At 41.3% G+C, this 26,170-nt stretch overlaps 1 protein-coding gene across 7 annotated transcripts in view; it reads left to right on the forward strand.

The window, feature by feature from the left end:
- The window catches only part of MYO1B (myosin IB), a 201,828-nt gene that overhangs the window by 51,903 nt on the left and 123,755 nt on the right, over positions 1-26,170 (forward strand). For all 7 annotated transcript variants that reach the window (XM_006069448.4, XM_044936636.2, XM_044936637.2 and 4 more), the window contains one exon: positions 2,585-2,700. In XM_006069448.4, the coding sequence (XP_006069510.1) occupies positions 2,585-2,700 (116 nt within the window). The remainder of the gene's footprint in view (positions 1-2,584; positions 2,701-26,170) is intronic.

Here is a 26,170-nt window from a genome sequence, read left to right on the forward strand (position 1 = left end):
CTGAAGTATGAGATTGTTTTGACGTAGGAATGTTTGTACATTCTTGGTTTAATGTCTGCCCTTGAGAAGTGAGAGATAAACTTGCTAATTAAATGTGCCATTTGTGGAAAGGTAGCGCCTTTCTTCTCCCTCTTCCCTTTGTCTTTTCTCCCCACTTCTTTCCCTTCCCTTCTCTCTTCCGTCTTAGATGTCAGAGGCTGGGTCTACAGGGTGGTGAGAGTGGAGGGGGCCTTCCGTGTCCGGTGATGTGCACGCTTCAGAACTCAGGGTGCTGAGGGCTGGGAGTATGGAGGTGGTAAGCTAGGATTGCTAGGAGGTTGGTTACATGGAGTGAAAAAGGACATGGATTGATCACATCCATCCATGCATCCAACCATCCACTGAGGGTAATGAGAACCAGACTTGCCCCTGGTGGAGAAGGTAGATAGAACCTAATTGGGAAGTAGTCTTTGGCATTATGTGAAGGAGTCCTTTTTGGTGTGATCAGCTGAATAGAAGAACAGGCTCTGGATTCCAGTAGGTGTTGCTCTGTGAGTCCTTTTGGGACAGAGGGACCAGGTGGAGTGTGAGTGCAGCACAGAAGTCTGATAGGAATGAGCACATGTATGGATGTGAAAGTTGGACTATAAAGAAAGCTGAGCGCTGAAGAATTGATGCTTCTGAACTGTGGTGTTGGAGAAGACTCTTGAGAGTCCCTTGGACTGCAAGGAGATCCAACCAGTCCATCCTAAAGGAGATGAGTCCTGAATATTCATTGAAAGAGATCTCTATTCTTTCCCATTCTATTGGGAAATAGACACCCTGCACCCTAATTGCGTGGAAGCTGAGAGTCTTTCTTTACAGCAGCAGTCTTGTCTGCTCTTGATAAGATTGTATTCTTATAGGATGCTGCTGCTACTGCTGCTAAGTTGCTTCAGTCATGTCCGACTCTGTGCGACCCCATAGATGGCAGTCCACCAGGCTCCCCCGTCCCTGAGATTCTCCAGGCAAGAACACTGGAGTGAGATGCCATTTCCTTCTCCAGTGCAGGAAAGTGAAAAGTGAAAGTGAAGTCGCTCAGTCGTGTCCAACTCTTAACGACCCCATGGACTGCAGCCCACCAGGCTCCTCTGTCCATGGGATTTTCCAGGCAAGAGTACTGAAGTGGGGTGCCATTGTCTTCTCTGACCTTATAGGATGAAAATAGGTATAAAAGTGACCTGTTCCATTTTCCAGGTTGGGGGGAAAAGGCTTTTATAATTAAAATAATTGTGACCCACGTTTTGTACAAAAGATCAGAACATTTTTACTGTTCTGTTTTCTATTCTGTTTAATTTTCTAGAAAGATCTAACAGTTTCCTTGAATCCAGTGGTGACAGTACTGGAAAAACTTGTTGGCCTAAAAATGTCACCTTTTGCTTCTTGACCCTAGAAAGGTGGGGAAGTTGGAAGTGAGCTTTTTCTTCTTTCTTTCTTTTTATACCTTTTTCTTAAAAAACCTTTTCATAACTGACATCTTTTTTGTTGGCATATCCCTTCCTGCCATCTTTATAATGTTAAAACTGAAAGGAAAAAGGAAACTGCTAAGATAAGTTACAGTTAAGTAACTTTTGCTTGCAGCATTGTGCTAGTCTTTGTACAAAGTGACCTAACCCAACACTGTTCTTGCTGCTGAGAATTTAAGATAGAAATGGAAAGAAACATAAATAATGTTATGGTTTGCAGTGTGAGAGGGTTACTGTCTGCTAAGATAACAACATGGATCCTTCTGAAAGTACATTTAAATTCTGCATTAAATTTAAATTCAACATGAAATGTACTCTTTCAGCAAGTACTTTTCAATTCTGATATTGAAGTCCATTAGATGTAATATGAAATTATTTTGTTTGAGTGGTGGTGGTGGTGGTTTAGTCACTAAGTTGTGTCCGACTCGTGTGACTCCATGGAATGTAGCCCGCCAGGCTTCTCTGTCAATGGGATTCTCCAAGCAAGATGCCCAAGGGAAAGCTGTAACTCTGATATTGAGTTATATGTGGTCTGAGCCCATTGTAGACATGGACAGACTATGAAAGGGCAGTGCCAAAGTCAAGGTCCCATTGGATAGGTATGGGTGTAGGCAGGGAGGAGGGGAAGCCTGGGTCACTATAGACTTAAATTGGAGGATAAAGATGAGAGAGGGAAGCACCAGTTGTAGCTAGAATCCGGGAAAGCATAGTCTTGCTGACAATTAGCTGTGGTCGGTGACGAAATTTTTGGCAAGTATGACGGTTGTGGAGGACTCTTATACAGGATCATGAGTTAATCTAGAAATTTTGAAAGCTTTTTTCAATGTATAAATCTGTGCTTTCCATGTATCAGCAAAATAAACATTATCGGCAATCTGTCTTCAGAGATGTAAAGTGTTCTTGAAAAGTACAAAATGATCAGGCAGTGGAACTAGTGTTTTTATTTTTTAAATTTTGAAATTATTTTCAGGATGTACCACTGTTAAAACTTTTTATTTTATACTGGAGTATAGTAGAACCAGTGTTTTTAAAAGGATAAAGCCATGCAACACTAAGACTTAAGATGGTAAAATGGTTGTATTTTATTCTTTCTTTTGCAGACATACATTGGAAGTGTGGTTATATCCGTTAACCCATACCGGTCATTGCCCATTTATTCACCAGAGAAAGTGGAAGATTACAGGAACAGAAATTTCTATGAACTGAGCCCTCATATGTAAGTATGGTATTAAAGTATCAAGTTTCTCTTTCACTCCAGGGATGTTGAGTTGACAGATGTGTCCAGCTGTTTCCTTTGAGTCTCAGGAAAATGTTATTAGTCATTTTTAAAAATCAGATGAAGGAACATAGAAGCTAATTATTACAGCTTATTTTAAATTTAAAAGAAAGAAGAAGACTTCATTTGTCCTCAGGCTCTTTAAGTCCTGAAGTATTTGGTTTCAGTATGTAAAGTATTTTCTGTTAAAAATTCTGTGTAAGTAGCAGCTGCTGCTAATTATTTTTGCAAATAAAACAGGAATGTGCATTGTTTGTTATTATAAACAGCCCAAGCAGTGTTTCCATGCCTTTGTTGGGTCAAGAAAGATTCCAAGTGTTGGATTGTGTAATGGGTTTTGAGAAAAAGAAATAAATAATACCTTCAGTTTATAACCTTCATGGACATTGTTCACCAGATGTGTGCATTAGGCCAATGATTTCACCTTCCTTGAAGTTAGTCACTTGTTTGATTTTTCTGAGAAGGTCACTTGTCATTGTAAATAATTCCCATAAATAATAATCTATAATTGGAGAAGGAAATGGCAACCCAGTCCAGTATTCTTGCCTGGGGAATCCCACAGACAGGGGAACCTGGTAGGCTGCAGCCTATGGGGTCGCAAGAGTTGGATATGACCTAGCGACTGAAATCAACCACAAGAGTTGGACATGATTTAGTGACTGAAACCAACCAACCAATAATCTACACTAGTTACCTAGTGAGAAACCCTGAGCTAAAGTCAGAGAATCTGCAGAGTTTTAGTTGTGTCCTAGCAGAAAAGAATTTTCTGTGTATGATTGAAGATGGGCTCTATTATTTTTACTAGAAAATAAATCTGATAATTAAAGAACATGCACACCACTGTCCAGATGCTTATTTTAGTTTTTTTTTTTTTTTTTTTGATAGTGGAGCATACAGTAATATTTTTGAACTGTTTGAAACTAAAGATTTAAATAATTTGTGGGAGTGGTTATTAAAACTAAACACTGTATTTTACCAATCAAGTAGATTCTGATTATTCAGTTTTCTCCTTAGGAGTATATTTTGTAAGTGAATTTGTTTCATTTTGCCTTAGCAAAAATAAAATCTGAAATTTGTTTGATAAAGTTCTCTTTATAAGTCCCTACAAGGAAATACCTTATTTGATGCCTTAAGATTTGTTTTAAGTTCTCAGCCTTCAAGTCTTGCCTCTTAAGTGCTTAGATCAGCTATATCAATATTGTGCCAGGAGCTTAGGAGAAATTTAGTTTCGTAAGCCTTACCTCTAGTAGGCCAGGAATCTACGTTTTACACAAGCTTTCCAGGTGATTCAGAGGTATTTTCAAGTTTGAGGACCTGTTGTGTCGTGCGTGCGTGCGCGTGTGTGCATGCGCACGCGTTCAGTCACTCAGTCGTGGCTGACTCTTTATGACCCTATGGACTGTAACCCGCCAGGCTCCTCTGTCCATGGGATTCTCCACGCAAGAATACTGGAGTGGGTTGCCATTTCCTCCTCTAGGGGATGTTTCCAACATCTCCTTCATTGGCAGGTGGAGTCTTTTACCATTGAGCCACCTAGGAAGCCATTGTCTTAGATATATATTTGCAGATGTTTTCCTTTCCTTAACTGCTTACTGCCTTTTACAGTAATAGCATTAATAATAATAGTAGCAGTAATAGCTTGTATTTATTGAATACTTACTGTGTGCAAGTACTTCTCTAAATACTTGATGTGTATTGTAACTCATGTCGTTCTCAAAATAATTCTGTGAGGTAGGTACTATTGTGTGTGGATATGTGTGTGCTAAGTTGCTTCAGTCGTGTCCAACTCTTTGTGACCCTATGGGCTGTAGCTCACCCGGCTTCTCTCTTCATGGGATTTTCCAGGCAAGAATACCGGAGTGGGTTTCTATTTCCTTCTCCAGGGGATCTTCCTAACTCAAGGACTGAACCTGTGTATCTTACATCTCCCGCATTGGCAGATGGGGTCTTTACCTCTGGCGCCATCTGAGAGGGGAAATTGTCTCAGAATAATCAGCCATTTATCAAAGCTACCCAGCTCTGGGTTGGGGAGCAGGGATGTGAGAATAGTTACCTGCCGTGCCTCTCAGCTGGAAAGACATTCTGTCATTTTCACATTAGGCCTGTTACTCTGCAGTTTTATTCTGCTATCCTTGGGTTGCCTGTGTTCCTGCATTCTGAGCTCTCCAGGATAACTTCGCTGTGCCTCGGTTTGCCTCCAGAGACTGCATGCCATTTCTTCCATTTGCAGCTGAAATCTCCACTTTGGGGTTGTTTAGTTGTATGCTAGATGTATATTCTAGAACACAGAAATTCATGCTCTGGAATATCCATTTTTATCCCTGCTCCTAAAGGTTCTTATAAGAGGCTACGTAGCACTGCTTACCTGAATTCACCTTTTATCCCCAAGGGAAAAATACCACACCGGCAATAAATTACCAGAGTGCCTATGATAAAGATAAGATATTTTTGCCACGCTCTGTAAAATAGTGGCTCAGTGGTAAAGAATCCGCCTGCAGTGCAGGAGATGCAGGTTTGATCCCTGGGTCTAGAAAATCCCTTGGGGAAGGAAATGGCAATCCGCTGTAGTATCCTTGCCTGGGATACTCCATGGACAGAGGAGCCTGGCGGGCTACAGTCCATGGGGTCACAAAAGAGCTGGACGCAGCTTAACAACTAAATAGGAACATAAAACATTGTACATGGGGTGAAAGGTACAATCTCACCTATTAAATCTGAAATCGCTAGATTCATATCACAGCTCCCTCCCCACCTCACTTTTCAGTCCTCAGCACATTCCTTCCCACCATCAGGTCATCTTTGCACATTCTGTGCCTTCTGCCTGGAATGCTTTTCCTCTCCCTTTCCCCCAAGGCAACTCCTGTTCTTTAGATCTTAGATTGCATTAGACCCTGTCCTTGCCAAAGTCAGATCTATTGCTCTTGTCACAGTTACAGTTAAACATTTCTTTCAGACGTTATTTGATTCCTGTCAGCTTTACCTGCCTTGCCAGCTTTTGCTCACCATAATTTGCTTAGCACCTGAAAGTAAGTGTTCAAAATACATTGATCAATACTTGGTTTGAGTCCCAGTTTTCCCATTATAAACTCTGTAACCTTGAGCAAATTACTTGAAAAAAAACTTCAACTCAGAAATTAATTGGCTGCATACAATGGGAAAATAACTCATAGGATTTTTGTGAGGGATAACTATCTAGAAGATATTTAGAAAATACAATTATCTGATATAAATACAGTGCTTAGTAGGGAATCCATTGTAATGGACAGCTGCTGCTATTAACAGTGATAAGTATAATAATTATTATAATAAGTGGGACACATTTCCAACATTCTGACAAGCTCTTCCTTACCGTTTTCTCCTCCATGGTGGGACATTTCCACTTACTTTAATGCATTTTCCTTCATTATTCTTTGTGAATGTCCATCTTTGACAGCATTTGAAACAGAGTTAGTGCTTTCTAGTTTCCCTACTAAAACCCAACCTGACCTTTTCAGAGATAGGATCCACAAAGAGAGGATCTTTGTGGTATAAGAAGATAAGATGACTTTAAGCTTTTGATGCATTCTAATGATAACTACTTCAGGAATTTGGTTCCAGTTTGAATAAAAAATAACTTAAGCAGCTGCTCAAACCATGTCCCTTGAAAATTGCTGATTAATTTGCCTCATATTTTATTTGAAGTTTCTCTTGATCTGTTGTTCACTGTTAGTCTGCAAATCTGTCCAGATATTTCCCTCATAACTCAATGTGTTTTTGAAGGTGTCCAGAAATGGTCTTTCTTAAGTGTCAGACAACTGAAAAATATTTACATTCTACATAAGTATGTGACTTTCAGAGAGCGGAAATGTATAAATGAATAAAATGAAGATAAACAGTGGCTTCTTATCTGTATTCCTTTTAAAAAATGTTTTCTTAACTCATGAATAAGGGGTTGCTGCTAAGTCACTTCAGTCGTGTCCGACTCTGTGCGACCCCATAGACAGCAGCCCACCAGGCTCCCCCATCCCTGGGATTCTCCAGGCAAGAACACCGGAGTGGGTTGCCATTTCCTTCTCCAGTGCATGAAAGTGAAAAGTGAAAGTGAAGTCGCTCAGTCGTATCCGACTCTTAGCGACCTCATGGACTGCAGCCCACCAGGCTCCTCCATCCATGGGATTTTCCAGGCAAGAGTACTGGAGTGGGGTGCCATTGAATAAGGGGTTAAATGAAGTAAATTAATTGCTAGTTATAAATGACCATCAATCACTTTTATAATTGTCAATTATAGTTAGCTACAGACAAATCATTGGAAAAGACCTTGATGCTGGGAAAGATTGAGGGCAGGAGGAGAAAGGAGTGATAGAGGATGAGATGGTTGGATGACATCACTGACTCAGTGGACATGAGTTTGAGCAAACTCGGGGAGATAGTGAAGGACAGGGAAGCCTGGTGTGCTGTAGTCCACGGAGTCGTAAAGAGTTGGACACGACTTAGTGACTGAACAACAACACAGACAAATTACAAGCAGTGTTACCTAATTTATGGAAGCATATGTACATATATAGCACTTTCCTGGTGCTTCACACAGTGAAGAATCTGCCTGAAATGCGGGTGACCTGGATTCGATCCCTGGATCGGAAAATCTCCTGGAGAAGGAAATGGCAACCCATTCCATTATTCTTGCCTGGAAAATCCCATGGACAGAGGAGCCTGGAGGTCTGTAGTCCATGGGATTGCAGAGTCAAACACAACTGAACGACAAGACTAACACACCACATGTACATTTATACAATAAATATACATAAGACAGGATTTTGAAGAATTTGTATGAAGAAGCTAATTGTTGTCTCTATTGAGTGGTATTATGGGCATTTTTAAATGTTCTTCTTGTTGGTGTTCTTTTATGTAAGAGCCATGCATTGCTTTTCTAATAAGAAAAACTAAATAATACAAGTAATGGGGGGGAGGGGAGGAAAAAAAAGCCAAAAATGGTTTTCTGGTATCATAATTTCTTCTTTCCCCTCCTTCTTTGAATTCCTGTCCCCTGTATGTTTGGAGCTACACCTCAAGCCTGATAACATTGGGTGGCTGGCTCTGCATAGATGGTACTGTTTACCTTTCTAATTGTGTAAGCCATGTCTTTCCAGTATGGTTTTTACAGTTTTTGCATATAAGGAATTTTCCTTAAATATCCCAGGGAGGACTTACTACATTTCAGACCACTTAGTAACTCTGTTCATGGAGAACTGCCTCAAAGGCCAAACCTGAGAGATGGGGAAGAATGATAGGGGAGAGATAAGGGGGATGACTGAACTGATCACTCCCTCCACTCAGACTACACTTTCTGATACATTAATTACCAAATCAACTGGCCTGTTCTTGGGTTATTGCTTTTTTTTTTTTTTTTTTACCTTGCAGCACTAGATAGAGTTTATCACCCTCAGATGGAGCTTCGTAAAATCAGAAAACTCCCTGGGCTCTCTGTTACAGTCTGCGTGAGCTCCAAGTTCCTTGGCTTACTATTCAGGCTCCTGCCAGTCCAGCCTCAGTCCTCCTCTCCAGTCTAAACACCACTACATGCCTTCTGGAGTCACAGGTTTCCATGTCTTCTCCTTCCTATGTCTCCCACCTCATACCCCAACTCTACTGTTAACATCCTGCCTGTCTCCTAGGTTCTGTCTTAAAGGCTTGATCAGCCCTAGACTGATCCACTGGTGACTTTTCCTGCCTCAGAATTCTTGGAACCACTCATGTGATCTTATACACTACCTTTCTCACTGTGGCTAATTGTGTTTCAGCATCATCCTCCTTAATGAGACAGAAGCTTCTGTAGATCAGGAACTTGATTCTGTCCATCTCTATGGCTTTCTCAGTGCTTTTCTCTTAAGAGCTCCATAACTTGAGTACAAAAGAGGTTTTAAATAATGTTTCATTACATTTTGCTTGTATTATCTCTGACAATTCAAGGAAATCAAACTATTCTTGGAAGGCTATTTGTAGAGTTTATTCAAAACTTCATGTGGTATAATGAGAATTTTTTTTCATTTTTATAAAAAAGTAGACTAAAGTATTTTTATAGTGCTCTTCAACACTGAGTGTTCAATTTATTCCTGATGTAGAGCACTTACCATCTAATTATATGCCATGTCTAGGGAAGGGAACATGCCTGTAGAAGGAAAAGTACCCCACCACCTACCCCTCTCAGTGGTTGCAACCCTGGAGCAAGCTGAAATGTGTCCTTCTCAGACTGAGGTATAATATGGTGGTCGTATTACATAGGCATTTCAAGCACCATTTGAAGGAAGCAGTCTTTGCATTCTGGTAAATGGAAAAGCTTGCAACACATTGTAAAAACTGAGAAGAATATCTTAAGGCCTTGAAAAATTTCTGGCTACTCTCACCTAAAAAGGGACAAGTGATTAATGGGAGGATGTAGACCGTGTTCCTGTCAGTTTTCCAGACGTCTCTAGGGAACCTCTGATCCCTAATGTTATGATGATTGAATTTGTAGGGCCAGATATTAGTGCCTAGAGAATGGTGTTGCTAGAAAGATGTTGTTGTGGATTTTGAGTCCTTGTTAATCCTGTACTTCTTTCAGGGTGATCCAGATTCATATTAGAAAGAACATTTCTGACCGTGTCTCACAATGTGCTGGTGCTGTGGTTGCATGTCCAGGACTTAGGATAGAGTTTAGGGCAGAAGCCCCAGGCATTGTCCCTGTTATGTGACCAGTATTTTCCTTAGCAGAGTTAAAATATTGTGAGTAAAAATTTATTTGTTTTGAGAAGTGTTATGGTAACTAGAGCCTGATTCTAATAGAGGTTGCTTTTACAACTGGATTTAAGGTACTTTCTCAAGGCAAGAGATGGAGAGAAGAAGAAGGGAAGGAGAGGAAGAGGGAGAAAGAGAACAAGAGAAAACGTTGATGTGATGTCCTGTCACTGAGGCTTTTGTATTATTTCCCTAATTTTCCTTTTGAAATAGGTGAGCCTCTCATCGATTCAGTCCCTTCCGGAAAACCACTTTCAGAAAAGGGTTTTGTGCTTTCCCATCTAGCATTCTTTCTGGTTATTGCTTTAGGAAAGTTACTCATTTACTGAGCAAATGTTTATCGAGAGCTTACCATATACCAGGCTCTCTTTTAGGCACTGGGGTATAGCTGTGAACAAAGCCAATAAAATTTCTGTCATCATGAAGGAGACAATCCTCAAACTTAAGTGTACAGAAACTGACGTTGTTCAAACCATCCATTCAAGGGGAAAAGGGAAGAGGAAGGGAAGGGAAACTCTTATGAAAAACAAAATGAATTTAAATACTATTCTTGTAAAGCACCTCTAAGCCATGTTCTCTAAGGTAGTTTAAGTCAGTAGGCCATTGGTTGTGATCTGGTAGGGTTTGTATCTGCTTAGGTCTCTAATCCACATGAGTAACTTGTGCTCAGGAGCACCTGAGCTCCATCTTACTCTTTAGTTTGAATACCTTAAGTTAACAACTCATATGGAATGCCATATCTTAAAAATCATTAAATTGCCCTTTTCCCTTGCTATATGACTGTCTTGGATCAAAATAAGCAGAAGGCAGTCACCACGTTTGCTTTGTCTTGGCATATACTTGTTGGATTCTGGACAACGGTGGATGAAAAACTTTCTTGAGGTAGAAAGACTGGTTTATTTAAGCAGTGTGATACCCTGTGGTGGTGAAGGACAGATGTTAAATGGAAGCTTCCTGGGCCTCTCACTGAATCAGCTTTTACCAAGCTCCATGATCTGAACTTCCTGCCTTTAACTCAAGCTTTTATTCTCTATCGCTTTATGGGAATTATTTTCAAAATAGTGTCTTTTAGAACATATATTATTAGCAGAAATTGACCTAAGCTAATTTCTCTTATAGTTTATGAACCTTTTAAAATTTAAGTCAGAAGGCTTAGGTTCTATACAACTGTGATGTTTTTACCATGAGAATTGTGATAGAAGGATACATTTATTAATGAAAAATGTTTTTGTATGTCTGCAAAGTCTCTGAATTCTAATTTCTAGATCCCTAATTAAAATTTTTATCACTCCTTAGAAAATGCATATCTCAGACCTGAAAGAAAGTTTATGTTGAAAAGGTGATTCTTGGAGCCAGCTAAGCACATATTCATACCAGCAAACATGATTATTTCAATGGTATATAATATTAAAGGGAAAAATTTGATTCCTAGCAAAATAGGCTGCTTCCCACCAGAATGTTACAGGACTTTGACAGGCCCTGAGAAATCCTACAACATTCTGGAAGAGATCCATTTCACCTTAGGCCTCAGCCCTGAAAGGAGTTAATAATGTAACACTTCATCTACTGTTAGAACCCAAGCGAGGAGTGCTGTCTAGAGAGGTTGTGTTCAGAGGGTGGGGAGGGGTCCCCCCTTTGTTGTTGAAATAATACTCACTGCTGTGGCCTGTTGTTGGGACTTGTGTGACCATTGGACTGGATGGGTGGGGCAAAGGGAACTGTGTGGGAGTTTGTCTAAACAGGGGCCAGCAAATACTGGTCTGTTCTGGGGGAGGTCAACAAAATCAAGGGTAATAGAAACAGAGTTCAGTAAGGCACTTAGGAGAACCACTCTTAGGAGACAGGGCCCCAGGCCTGTCATGGGACAGAAATACTTGGAAGGGGAGTGGGTCCTGGAGGACCATCCCCCTCCCCACCCCAGGGTGGGGGTGATACTTGCTGCTGTGCCCACTGTGTAGGTGTGCTGTCTTCCCTGCTCCAGCCTGTCTCAGGGTTCCAAATCCCCAAGCAGAAGCGATGGTTCATTCATTCACTTAGCATTATTAACCATCCACAGTATGTGTGAGGTGTTGGGGATACAGAGATGATTTGTCTCTGAAGGATTTATAGCCTAGTCGGGGAGACATACCAGGAAGTAAATGAATACGCAACAGATAGAACCGCCGTGCAAAAGGTGGGAGATCAGAGTGACCATGTGTTCTGGCCTGCCCTCGACAGCCTGTCATTCCAGCATAGTTATCCATAGTGCCCCTTGTCTGAAGGTGTCTTGAGTGTGGTCCCCCATGGATAAAGTGCTGTGGGCATGCCAGGGAGAAGGTGTTAGGCCCTGCCTGAGGGCGGGGGGATGGGACAATAGGATTTTTGAAGAATGAGTTAGCTGCATAGATAAGGAATAGCATTTAGGGCCAGGATATAATTTTACCAGCAGAGGGAACAGTGTTGATCCAGTGATTCAGCAGATGTTATCTGAGTGCCTGTCATGTGCCAGGCATGAGTGCAGGTACCAGGCAAAAATCTCAGCCTTTTTGAGCTTATATCCTAGCAGGGGGAGAGACAATAAACCAGAGAAGAAAATAAATGGTGTTGGAGATAGTGACAAGAACACAGGGAGCCTGTGTGGGGGTGGGAGTACCATGATGTACCATTTTAAATAGGGCAGCCAGGGATGCCTTACTTTCTGAGATTGTGATACTCCAGTGGGTCCTGGAGTTAAGGGGATGAGCCATTTGGAGGGAAGAGTGTTCTGGCAGAGGGAACAGCAGGTGCCAAGGACTGAAGGAGAGAGACAAAGGTACAAAGACATGGCACGTCCTTGATCTCAATTCCTGTGGTCTGCAGAGGCTGGAATGTAGGATGCATGTTGGGAAGGGGGATATATGTGGAAGAGGAAGAGCTGATCTGGGTCACAAAGGACTTGTGTGCTAAGGATTTGCAGTTTTAAGCAGGCAGGAGAGATAAGAGCAGCCTTGAGATTTGAAACTCTAATACTTTGGCCATCTGATGCAAAGAGCTGACTCATTTGAAAAGACCTTGATGCTGGGAAAGATTGAGGGCAGGAGGAGAAGGGGATGACAGAGGATGAGGTGGTTGGATGGTATCACCGACTCAGTGGACGTGGGTTTGGGTGGACTCCGGGAGTTGGTGATGGACAGGGAGGCCTGGCGTGCTGCAGTTCATGGGGTCACAAAGAGTTGGACACGACTGCATGAATGAACTGAACTGAGATTTGAACTGTCCTGGTGCCCCAGGGGAAGGGAACTCAAGGACAGTGAAGTTTAGGGATCTGGTCGGCTTTGGCAGTAATCCAGTCTGAAAGGGACTAGGGCAGAGTCTCATCTGGAAATGGAACATTTCAGAGGTGAACCCATAGAATCCAGTGGGAGTGACTCGGAGGGGTGGAATGAAGCTCAGAGGCCAGTCTTGACTCCTGGCTGAGCTGGGGGTGTGAATGCCAAGCAGTTCCCCCAAAGCTAAGCCAGTCTGGAGACAGCCTTGTAAAGCAGCTGTGGGTACTGGGAGTTGGCATGGACATGAAATGGGCACTTCTTCCCTGGCATCTTCATATTCCCTGACCCAAGCATGTGGACAGAGTGGCTTGTCTGAACTTCTGAAAGAGAATATGTGTGGGAACTGCATTTCCAATATTGAATCCTTGCCACTCATGCTCAATCACTCAGCCTTACTTGTTTATAAATGTGCTTCTGAAAGGTTTTATGTAAAATTTGAATCCCTCATTAGTGTATGAAATTACCATGTAGCTGTTTTATTTTTAAGGTAATTATTTGTTCCGAGTCCAGTTGTTTATATCTCTTAACTCCTTGGCTCTGTGGTACTTTGGTCTGACCTTTCTCCTCAGGTGATTAAGGTTTGGAAAGCAAATAGACCAGCCTTTGCTGTGTGTGAACTTGCTACCCTCATGTTTTCTACGTTTAAGATCCAGAGTTACCTGTGTATATTTTTAAGAGAGTGCGGTACTGTAGTCTTGTTTTCTTATTCCTTAAACCTGGTAGCTTTGAAATTTCAGCATGGAGACATTCACTGCTGTCACCAATTCTCATGGTCCCTTATCACTTGTTTGCTTTATTCCCTCATGGCCTAAGAGCAGATGTTGTGTGTTTTCTGATACCAAAGGTATGGTTATTTCCAACACCAGCCAGTTCTCTGACACCAGCTGGCAATTCAGTTCTGGCACTAACTACCAGAGTTATTGCAGATCCCATAGGTCAGAGGCTGTGCCCCACAAGTCGGCCCCCACTTCTGATGCCAGCAGAAAATGAAGTGCTCAGGCCCCCCAACACTTCTAGAGCTGACTTCAAATTTGGGGGCTTCTGCATCCCCCTTCAAATTCAATACTTTGCTAGAATGACTCATAGAACTCAGGAAAACACTTGCATTTATTGATTTATTATGAAGGATGGGCTTCCCAGGTGGTGCTAGTGATAAAGAACCCACCTGCCAATGCAGGAGACCTAAGAGACATAGGTTCGATCCCTGGGTTAGGAAGATCTCCTGGAGAAGGACATGGCAACCCACTCCAGTATTCTTGCCTGGAGAATCCTAGGGACAGAGGACCCTACAGTCCACGGGGTCTCATCGTGTTAGTCACTTAGTCATGTCCGACTCTTTGTGACACCATGGACTGTAGCCCACCATGGGGTCTATTTGGTTTCTAAGAGTTGGACATGACTGAAGTGACTCAACATTATAAAGGATACAACTCAGAAACAACCAAATGGAAGAAATGCATAGCACAAGTATAGGGGAAAAGAAGTGCAGTTTCCATGCCCTCTCTGGGTGGATCTGCTCCCCAGCACATTAGTGCCTTCAACCCAGAAGCTTCTGAATCTCTTTGTTGAAGTTTTGTAACCTAATCTGCAGCCACCCCCACCTGCTTCCTGGAAGTGGGGAGTGGAGGCTGAAAGACCCCCTCCCCTCTAATCATATATTTGGTCTTTCTGGTGAAGAAAGCTGAAGCTATTTGGGGATCCTGCCGTGACTCACCTCATTAGTATAAACTCAGGTGTGGGCAAAAGGGGCTTGTTATGAATAACAGAAGACTTTCCTGTTACTCAGGAAATTCCAAGGGTTTTAGGAGCTCTGTGCCAGGAACCAGAGTCAAAAACCAAATATATTTCTTATCATACTAGAGATGAGCTTCCCAGGTGGCACTAGTGGTAAAAAACCTGCCTGTCAATGCTGGAGACATAAGAGATGCAGATGCAATCCCTGGGTCGGGAAGATCCCTGGGAGGAGGGCACAGCAATCCACTCCAGTATTCTTGCCTGGAGAATCACATGGACAGAGGAGCCTGGTGGGCTACAGTCCATAGGGTCGCACAGAGTCGGACATGACTTGAAGCGACTTAGCAGGCACATGCCACAGATTGGTATGTGTGGATACGCCCTTCTTGAGAAGCATAGGAAGCTTACCCTGAAATACTCGAATGTTAGCTTCCTGAAGCCAGGATAATGTAACAGTTTCTATAAAGTGTTCTAGAAAGCTGAATTAATGGGGACTCCTTTTTATAAGAAATATCTTAAGTAGTAGTTCAATCTAAGGGGAGTTCAATTCTGTAAACACTGAGAATTATAAAGACTGTGCTGTCCAGTCCACTCTCAGGTCTCTCCTCCATGCTGGCCCTGGAGGAGATGGGCATGCAGCCCCTCTCATGCCCTCAGGACTTCGCTCTGTGATTATCTCCCCACTGCACTCTGTTATCAGCCTTTTCTTCTCCTCCTTCCACTCCCACCAACATACATGCTGTAATGTTTCTCTTGCTTCCATGTCTCCGAGCTATCACGCTGTTTCCCTTTATTACAAAACTTTCTGAAGAAGTTGCACATGTGTGTTGTCTACAGTTTATCTCCTTTTCTTTGTTCTCTTTAGTCAGGTGTTTATTTCTCTTCTCCATGAAAACTATTCTTTATCAAGGTCATCTGTGACTTCCATGTCATCAACTCCAGTAGTCAATTTTGAATTCTCTCCTTCCTTTAATTATCAATCATATTGGACAATAATGACCAGTTCCTTCTGAAACCCTGTTTGAATTTGGCTTTCTGGCCTCCATACTTTCTGTTTTACCCCCAGCAAGCTGGCTGTTCCATTTGCTGGGTGGAAGGCTGGATGTACCTGTACCTCTGAAGGTTTGCACCTCTGAGGGATTGGCTTGGGGCCTTTTCCTTCTCCTCTGTAGACACTTAGAGGAACCCACATGGGCTTCAAAGATGTGCTGATGCCCCCAGATTGAGGTCTCCAGCTGGACCTCAGCCCCTAGCTCCTGGTGACTCAACTATATTCAACCCTTCAGTATAAATGAACTTCGGCTGCTTCAGACTGGAGGGTGGGTTGCCCCTCCACCTCCTCTTTCTCATCTCTGGCAGTGGCAGCACCATCCTTTGGCTACTTATGCCACAAACCTTTTCTCTCCCACCCCACATTCAGTTCACTTGTTGGCACTGCCTGTATAGATCCCCGTCTCACCACCACTGCCACCGTGCTTGTCCAGGCCACCAGCCTTTCCCACTTAGATTACTGTGGGAGCCTCCTAGTAGGGCTTCCTGTTTCAGCTCTCCAGTGTCTCTACCCACACCTCAATACCTCAACCATCTTTTGCCCAAAAATGTGATGGCTGCTGGCTGAAGTGATCTTTCTTGAAGATGCCCATTAGCTTGCTTTTCTCTGCTGCTCAGAAACCTGCAGTGCCTCGCATGTGGTCTGCAGGGCTCCACTTGATGTGGGCACCAATCTCCTGACTTCTCATCTCTGTGCTCTAGCCAGGGCGGCCTCCTCTCTGCTCCTCTCACGTGTCACACACTCTGTCACTTTCTCCCCTTAAAGGGACCGACGTGTTTGTTATCTTACTTCAGTTGTATGTGTGTGTGCTTAGTTGCTCAGTCGTGTCCATCTTTTTGTGACCTCATGGACTGTAGCCCTCCAGACTCCTTTGTTCATGGGATTTTTCAGGCAACAATACTGGAGTGGTTGCCATTTCCTTCTCCAGGGGATCTTTCTGACCCAGGGATCGAACCCTGGTCTCTTGCATTGCAGGTGAATTCTTTACCATCTGAGCCACCAGAGAAGTCCTCTTACTTCAGTTAGGAAACTCTTTAACCATCCACGATTACCTAAAATACTTAAAATAGCAATCCGTGCCCCAGCCACTCACTGTCCCTTGAGACTGTTTTACTTTCTCCATTTATCATCTGACATTTCACTAGGTGTCTGTTGCGTCTCTATTATTTGTCTCCTACATTTGAGTGTCATCTCTAGGAGAGCAGGGGCTGTGTTTATTTTACATATCCTTGTATCCATAGCAATTAGAATAATGCTTGTCCCGTAGCAGCCGTTGTGTTAAGTGTTTGTTGAGTGAGTGACTGATTCAATGACTATGGGGAGCCTACTCTTCAGTTAGAAACTGTGTATAGAAGATACAGATGTTCTTTGTTTCCAAGAATCTCAGGCTAGTTGGGAGGAGAAAGGAATGGCTCCATAAACAGGTCATTTTAATATAATAGCATACCTAGAATGACAGGGAATAAGGTGGAAGCACAAAAGATTGGTGGGTTCAAAGATTCTGAAGGTGCCACCTGTGTTGAGTCTTCAAGAAGGAATTCTAGCAATCAATGGCCACTGTAAAGTATAATAACGATCTGTGTAGAAGAAAAAGCAAAGGACTAGTTTTGGCTAAGGCACAGTGCTCCAGGATGATAGGAAGGTATATGGAGAAGGGAAAAGGTGTTTGAGTTGAGATGATAGCCATATGTAGAACTTTTTTTTACAAAAATAAAACATTCAAATACCAGTCTACTTGAATCATTGGGAGGATTGAAGGATTATGTTTATTCTAAAGTAACAGGAGGAGGGTTTGGGATGAGGACATTACTTAAAATTACAAGCTTATGTGTCTGAAAAAATTGCCATCTTGCATTTTCAGTCACCAACTGGAAAAAAATGTCAGGCTTGTCAAATATGCCTAAATATGTATGTGTGTAAATGCAGTGTTTTAATCAATGAGTGGTAAATGACTGAATGTTGATATGAATTTTATAAGTGTAAACAGATGTTAATTCATTATGTTTTATGACAAAACCTCTAGTTGCTATGGGTGATGAATCATAATGTTATTCAGGAGGAAGAGCATTTTATGTACAGTAATCCTGATTTTCAGTCGTTATTGACTTCTGCAAAGGATGTACTCTCCTTTGAATATGGAATCCTTCTCTTGGGAGATTCGTGTTCAGTGTCCAAATGCCTGGGCGGTCAGCTGGAGATCTGAAAAGAATATACTCAATTACATTGAGAACATTGTAAGCCCTGTTGATGGTCTGACTCAATTTTACAAAAAGCAGTAGAGGCATAAGTTAGAATGTATACTAATCTTTTCCCTTCAGTCCACCTCAACAGCCAAACATTAGAAAGTAGCTGGAGGGAGGGAAGGTTTGGCTGGTTTGTACCAGGTGTGTGTGTTAGTCGCTCAGTCGTGTCCGACTCTTTGCAGCCTCGTGGACTGTAGCCCAACAGGCTCCTCTGTCCATGGGATTCTCCAGGCAGGAATACTGTAGTGGGTTGCCATTCCCTTCTCCATGGGATCTTCCTGACCCAGATATCAAACCCCAATCTCCTGAGTTGTAGACGAATTCTTTACCGTCTGAGCCACCAGAGAAGCCACAGTTTGTACCATGGACTTTTACTTTTGGGGAACACAGACAGGCATCCTCCTAGGTTGCCTACTTGAGACCTAGATGGCCACTGGATGAGTCCATATCCACTTCTGTCGTCTATATTTTCATGAAGTGTGGGTTACTAAGGGCTTTTGAATATTTCCTTAGGACTTGCTAATTTTTAAGCTGTTGCTTTGATTGCTTTCAGAGGACAGATTCTTGTCTCATACACGCTGCCTCACATTCTCTCCTTCAGTGTTGCTGCTGTTTCTCTCTCTGTTTAGAATTGCCTTGGCCATTGTTAATAGCAGAGGCTTAAGCGTAATTTATATGTGTGAATAGCATTTTGAATAAAAACAAGGATATTAAAAATGGCAGAATCCCACCCATGGTCAGAGAAACGTATTAAAGAAAACGTTATTGAAGTATAAAGTTGTTAGGACATAAATCATAAAATGAACGCACTTAAGGCAATGGCACCCCACTCCAGTGCTCTTGCCTGGAAAATCCCATGGACGGAGGAGCCTGGTAGGCTGCAGTCCATGCGGTCGCTAAGAGTCGGATATGACTGACCGGCTTCACTTTCACTTGTCACTTTCATGCATTGGAGAAGGAAATGGCAATCCACTCTAGTGTTCTTGCCTGGAGAATCCCAGGGACTGGGGAGCCTGGTGGTGCCGTCTATGGGGTCACACAGAGTCGGACATGACTGAAGTGACTTAGCAGTAGCAGCAGCTGTTTAAGATTACTTGATGCGGGTGAGTCCTTGCTATCTGGTTATAAGGAAGGAGGAAGTGTGAAAATGTCTCTGGGTGTTTCTTGGGCATCTCTCCTAAAACAAATAGAAAATGGTGTATAATGCTTTGTACATTTTCTTCCTTTTCAGAGTGTAATATGATTGTCATTATAATAGTATCCTATCTGTGATTGTATCTCACAGGCATAGATCAAGTAGCATAAATGAATCTTCAGATTTGAAAATTTGTCATTTTAAAGATTGTTTCCTTGCTGTTTGCATATATCTGGCATTGATCTTGAACAGAAAATTTTGGCTGACAATACAGAGGTTGAGTTTGAATAAATTTGGCTGGGGATCTGTTAGTTGTAAGCTTTCCTTCTCTTGGCCTCTCCTCACCTGTCTTGCTGTTGCTTTCATTTTTCCTTCTTTTTAGGCACCCTGGTTGTGTATTGTTTCACTCGCTTCATTCTTCACCACGTGTTCAAGTCCTACTCATCTTTCAGGATGCATCCAGAGTACACCTGCATTTTGAAGCCGTTTCCCAAAAGCCCACTTGGTGGTTCTAACATGTATTTTCCATAGCATGCATTATGTCAGAGTTGTATGGACTTTATTGTATACTGTCTTATATATTTCATTAATTATTTCCGATTTAAGTATTGGACAAGAGGGAACATCTTTTGAGCAGGGACTAAACAGTTATAATTATTTTCTTGTCTCAAGATCATGGGTCTTAAAATCTGTCCAATATGTGTGTTTATCTTTTGTATGGTATACATTATGAAACATCCACAAGAACAAGAACCTTAAAAATATGATAAATACCTATAAATAGAAATTCTAATATTTTATATCCATATTCCATTGGCTTATCTTAGGCATGTCCTGGGATGCCCACATCTCACTTTGGAGACCTAGAGTTAGGGACACATTAGAGACACAGGAAGTATTTATTTTTAGCTTTCAGCTGTTTTCTGCTGGTTGTTAATGAATTTTCTACCTGTCCAAAATAAAACTCAAGGCAATAGTGTATGTTTTATATCTAGTTAGGGAATTTCAGCGGAGAAGGCGATAGCACCTCACTCCAGTACACTTGCCTAGAAAATCCCATGGACGGAGGAGCCTGGTAGGCTGCAGTCCATGGGGTCGCAAAGAGTCAGACACGGCTGAGCGACTTCACTTTCACTTTTCACTTTCATGCATTGGAGAAGGACCTGGCAACCCACTCCAGTGTTCTTGCCTAGAGAATCCCAGGGACAGGGGAGCCTGGTGGGCTGCCATCTATGGGGTCATACAGAGTTGGACATGACTGAAGCGACTTAGCAGCAGCAGCAGCAGGGAATTTCAGGGATGTATTAGAATAAGATAGGTTATGCTTGGACAACAAGCCTTCACACCTTAAGACATAACAGAGTGCAAGTTTGCTTGTCACTGGTACCAGAGTCTGATGGGGGGTCAGATGGCTCTCCTCAGAGGCTGTCCTCTGAGTGGTGACTCATATTCAGGCTGTAGTTGTAGCAACTGGAAGACGTGGCTTTTAAGTTTGCTGTTGGAGGTAGCGAGAGAGCATGGTCAACCCTTTCCTCATTGGTTGATGTGTGGTCACATGGGCCCAGCCTCCTGCAAAGGAAGCTGGGAAATACACCCAGGAAGTAGAAGATAGAATGGGATTTAGTCAATATGTGTCATGGCCTCCTATTTGCTAGAATAATCTGTTCATTTCACTAGGGTTGTTGCTGTTTAATAATTCAACTCATGGTTTACCAAGTAAAGCAAGTTTCTGCATGAATTTAAACATGAATTCAGTAGTATAATTTAGAAAGAAAATAAGTCCTCTTAAAGTACTGTCAAATATTTCCCTTGTAATGATTTTCACATTTCCATTTGAATCTTATTTGAATGCATTTTAAACTACAAAAGTAAAGCTGTTCACTCAATTTTCATGTTTCTGTTGTTATTCCTTTCCTTTTTTTCCACTCAGCAGAGACTAGTGGTTTATTCGTTTACTATGGACAAAGTTTGTAGTAGTGTCCAATTTCATTGCAGTTGTTTACAGAAGTAGTTAATATATGAATATTTGAAGATGTGTGTAAATGCTTTGATGGTTTATGCCAGTAGATTTGTCTTTGGTCCAATTCCCATATTATCGATTTTCTTGGAACAAATATGTTTATTGAGAATTTTAGAAAATTAAATGCTGATCTCATCTATGTTAATTCATATATTCCCCTATTGAGAATTGTGGCAAAATGGTCTGACCAGCTTTGAAACTTAAGCCAGTGTAGTGTTAATTTTTTTGGATTCAACTCTTCTGAGAATGAATGAATAAAAATCAGTTTCCTTTACATTGTGGAATTTAAGTTGTGTTTAAGGACAACTTTAGTGAAATTCTTTTTCCAAATATGAGTGTAGTCAAAGGTGTAAGGTGAAGAAATACTAAAATTTTAAGATGGATGCAGAAGAATTTTAATACTACTTCTGACCAGTAAATTTTAATTTTAAAGCAATCATATTAATTTTCATGGTGGGAAAACCAAAAACCATAAATAAATAAATAATGTCACTCCCAATAAGTAATTTCACTCTGTAGTTTCATCTTATATAATATAGGTAATATATTACTTTTTAAATTTTACTTCTAGTTTGTAACAGTCATTCTCTTGTTAACTTTGGTCATGATTAAGTACTTTGCAAAAATGCTATGGTATATCCTTTACATACTTTTCTTGGGTCTTCTTGATCTGGAAAAATACAGTTGTTTTTGGTAAACAGTTTTATTGGATATAAAGATCTTAAGCATGGCCTTTACTAGCATGGGAGATGAGTGCAATTGTTCGATGGTTAGCACATTCTTTAGTGCTGCCTTTCCTGGGAATTGGGATGAAGATTGACCTTTTCCAGTCCTGTGGTCACTGCTGAGTCTGCAGATTTGCTGACATATTGAATGCAGCTCCTTGATGGCATCATCCATTAATGTTTTGAATCGCTCTACTGGAATTCCATCACATCCACTAGCTTTATTAACAGCAGTGCTTCCTAAGCCCCACTTGACTTTGCTGTACAGGATATCTGGCCCTGCGTGGCTGAACACACCATCGAAGTAATCCGGTTCATTTGGATCTTTTTTGTACAGTTTTTTCATGTATTCTTTCAATCTAGATCTCTTCAGTGTCTACTGTACCCATAGATATGATTCAAAATCATTGTCAATCAACTCTTTGCAAACATAAAATAGAACATTAAAATATCATTAGTTAAATTAAAATAGGATTCTGTTTAACTGTTAACCTAGATGCACACTTGCATACTGAGGGTTTTGTGCTCACTCTTCTCTCTGCTTGGAATGCTGCAGCCCCTGCAGCGTGTGTGTATCTCTGTCTCTCTCTCTCTACAAGTCCTCCTCCCTCACCTTCCTTGAGTCTTTGCTCACATGCTGCCTTCTTAATGGGTCCTTCCATTGTTATCCTTTCTAACAGTTTCATCCTGGTCTCCTTTTCTGTTCCGCCCCAGCATTCGCCATCCTTCTTGCTTGCTTTGTTTCTCTCTTTTACCAACTTCTGGTACATTATACTTTACTTAGTTTCATTATTGCCTGCCTTCCCCTTCACATCACCCAGAGAAGCTTGGGTCCATGTTCATTGCTACATTCTCAGTGGCTGGCACATATTAAACAGTCTGTAATATCAGTTAATTAGGTTAAATAAACCTTTAATCACATGTTCAGAAATTTCTGATGTTCTAGGAATTCATATCAAAAGATGAAGCTAAACTGTAAGGACTCTGCTTGGATATCTCAGCTTGCTATTTAGTAACTGATCCAACCAGTCCATTCTGAAGGAGATCAGTCCTGGGATTTCTTTGGAAGGAATGATGCTAAAGCTGAAATTCCAGTACTTTGGCCACCTCATGCGAAGAGTTGACTCATTGGAAAAGACTCTGATGCTGGGAGGGATTGGGGGCAGGAGGAGAGGGGGATGACAGAGGATGAGATGGCTGGATGGCATCACTGACTCGATGGACGTGAGTCTGAGTGAAGTCCAGGAGTTGGTGATGGACAGGCAGGCCTGGCGTGCTGCGATTCATGGGGTTGCAAAGAGTCCGACACGACTGAGCGACTGATCTGATCTGATCTGAGCTGAAAAAAGAAAAAAAGGGGAAATTTTCAAATGGTATAGTTTTAAAATTTAGGAGCCACCTTCTTTAGGATTCACACCAGAGAAGAGAAAACAGTAAAATTATTCAAGTACGAGATATGAATGTAATAATGATAATATTATATTTAAATGTTCACAGGTGAACTTGTGCTGTCAGTAGACCTATTGTTGGTCGTTTTGAGTTGTGAATGCTAACAAAGAATTTGTGAATGGGAAATAATTTAATTCTAAGGTTTGTTTCAACTCTGAAATCCTATGAGTGTATGATCTTCCTATTTAAGAAATGTGGAGTGTATTTTAGGAAAACTTTAATTAGAAAAAAAATTTTTTAATGTTACTGATTTCTTTAAATGTTAGTTGGTTCAGTTGTTTAGAATAACTAGGTAATAGGTTGTATATGTGCATCCCCATCCCTGGTAGCTTATCTGGTAAAGAATCTGCCTGCAAAGCAGGAGACTCTGGTTTGATTTCCGGTTTGGGAAGATCATCTTGAGAAGGGATAGGCTACCCACTGCAGTATTCTTGGGCTTCCCTGGTAGCTCAGATGGTAAAGAATCCGCCTGCAATGCGGGAGACCTGGGTTCCATCCCTGGACCGGGAAAAATCCCCTGGAGGAGGGCATGGCAACCCACTCCATTTTTCTTGCTTGGAGAACCCCCATAGACAGAGGAGCCTGGCGAGCTACAGTCCATGGGGTCGCAAAGAGTCCGACACAAATGAGCGACTAAGCACGACACAGGGTGTATATGGGACCATTTGATTCTTCAGTTTCTGAGGTCACAGTCTAAATTAGGGAAGTTGAAGATTAGTTAACATATCTAGATTTAAAGTCTAGTTTTGTCCTTTTCCGACTTCATTGTCAGTTGGGCACTTGTGACAAACTTTTCTGTGTCAGGGTGGAGATGTACCTGCAAGGTCTTGTTTACATGGAAAAGAAGGCAGATCTTCTCCAATTCTCTTTATAGAGATAACTTTCAAGAAGTAAGTCTTATTAACTCTCTTTGAGTTATTGGTGACCAGAATTTGTTTATTATACTCTGGAAATCTTAGTGAATGGAATAGTACATTTTCACAAGCACACACCTCATTTTTTAGCATCTCCATAAAAGCATGTAAGGAAAGAGTCCTCTTGGAATTGGCAAGAAAGGAGAATATTGGAGTTTTTCAGAAGAGATGGGCAGTTTTGAGGTGTTTGGGTGATGGGTTAGAGGAAATCATAGAATTAGGAATGAACAGATACAGAAGCCATGCCTACAGTCACCCATTCAGAGTTTCTCTTTACATAACATGAGGTGGGGCAATAGTCTTGAGGTTTCTCTTAACTCAGTGTTGCTATGATTTTTAAACTGTAGTCTTTTACTTCCGATAAACCTATGTCTGTCTGCTTGCACACTGAAGGTTTTTCTAGATTTGTGAATTTAGAATGTTACAGTTTTACATAAATAAATGAAAAATTTCTGGGAAATTGCCATTCTTAGCTATACTTTAAGTGAGCTCATATATTTTGAGGGAGGTCTGTCTACCTACCTACTTGTCTATCCTCCCCACTCCAAAAAAAAAAAAAAAAAGAAAAGAAAGAAGAACTTTACAGGTATCCATGGATTTTAGTCACAGCAATGCCAGTATTTCGTCTTTTATCTAGTTTTTTTATTGGAATATGGTTGCTTTATAGTTTTTAGTTCTGCTGTACAATGAGGTGAATTAGCTTTATATATACATTTAAAGATATGTGAAGAGTATGGATGGGAACTAACTGTTTTATCTCCTCACGTTGAAAGGTGATTGAAAGAAGCTTACTGTTTTACAGTTAATATTTTAAAATGATAGCTTTCATAAAGCCAGAGCAGGTTGGATTTTTTTTTTTTTTTTTTTTTTTTTTGAGCATGAGCCACCTGTTCTCCTTGCTTGGCCCTGTAATAAACCTTTCCTTTGCTTTAAAAAAATAGAAAAAAAGCAAAGGAAACAGAAATAATGAGACCAAAGCAAAAGTTAATACCATGCTGTCCTCTATGGTTATTGAACTTGGATTTTTCATTTCCTGGTGGTCAAAACAAAAAGGGGAATATGATCAGTTACAAAATTCTTTTTGCACACAAGATCAAAGTACTTGAGTTGCTCAAGAGAAAAGTTTTCCTTACCAGTTAGTTTTAAAAGATTTTGAAGTCTTACAGGACTTTCAAAGTGAAGGAGAGCATCTTGAGCAACACCTCCCAAAATTTCTCTGCAGAAAATAAAGTAGTGAATTTAATATGGCTGCTTTTTCTGTCACTTCACTAAGTAGAAGCAGAGGACATAACACCAAAGCACAGTTTTTGCAAAAGCAAGTCTGTAAGACACTGAAGTCAGCGATTGGTTATCCTTGGCTGCTCCACAGGACCCCCACAGAATTCCATTACATCTGTGGAGGGTGGGGAAAGGGTAGCGAGGCATCAGCTCCCCAGGTGATTCTAATGTGTGTCCAAGGTTGAGAACCACCAACCAGTACCTAGGTTACTGATGGTTAGGCTTGATTCAGAAATACAAGGAACAGATAGATTGCAGTTTCTCCCTCAGGACAGTTTTGTATGTTCCTTTATTGGTTTTCAGTTTTTTCATAACTGGGCTTTGAATTAATGGTGATCTTCTGACAGAGATGATATTCTTTGGAAAGAGCCCAGAATACACGTGCCCAGTTGTCAGGAAAAGATAGAGCCTTAATTTGGAAATAAGGTTGTCATTATTTTATGAAAATTGAGGAAGCAAAGCAAGACTCATTTAAATAGGTAGCTGCTTCCTCTCCGTAGAGTTGTGGGCTACAGACATGACAAATAGAAGATTCTCTAGATTGGAACTAGTTTACACTTATGCTTAAGCAACCATGAAGGGTATAGGAATGGTCCCAGTCTTTGGGTCTGGGGAGTTACTGCAGAGATTGATATTTCCTCAGTTAGTAGGTATTTGAAGTACACGTATCTGGAGAGAGCAGTCGTGTGTGTGTGTGTGTGTGTGTGTGTGTGTGTGTGTATGTTTAACCTTAAACAGTAAGTTTAGGGACCATAGGTCTCAATGGCAAAAAAGACACATGAGAAAGGGACAGAGAGTTGTGACTATAGCTTTTCTAAGTAGTC

This window comes from Bubalus bubalis, chromosome 2 (assembly GCF_019923935.1).
Source record: "Bubalus bubalis isolate 160015118507 breed Murrah chromosome 2, NDDB_SH_1, whole genome shotgun sequence".
Lineage (NCBI taxonomy): Eukaryota > Metazoa > Chordata > Mammalia > Artiodactyla > Bovidae > Bubalus > Bubalus bubalis.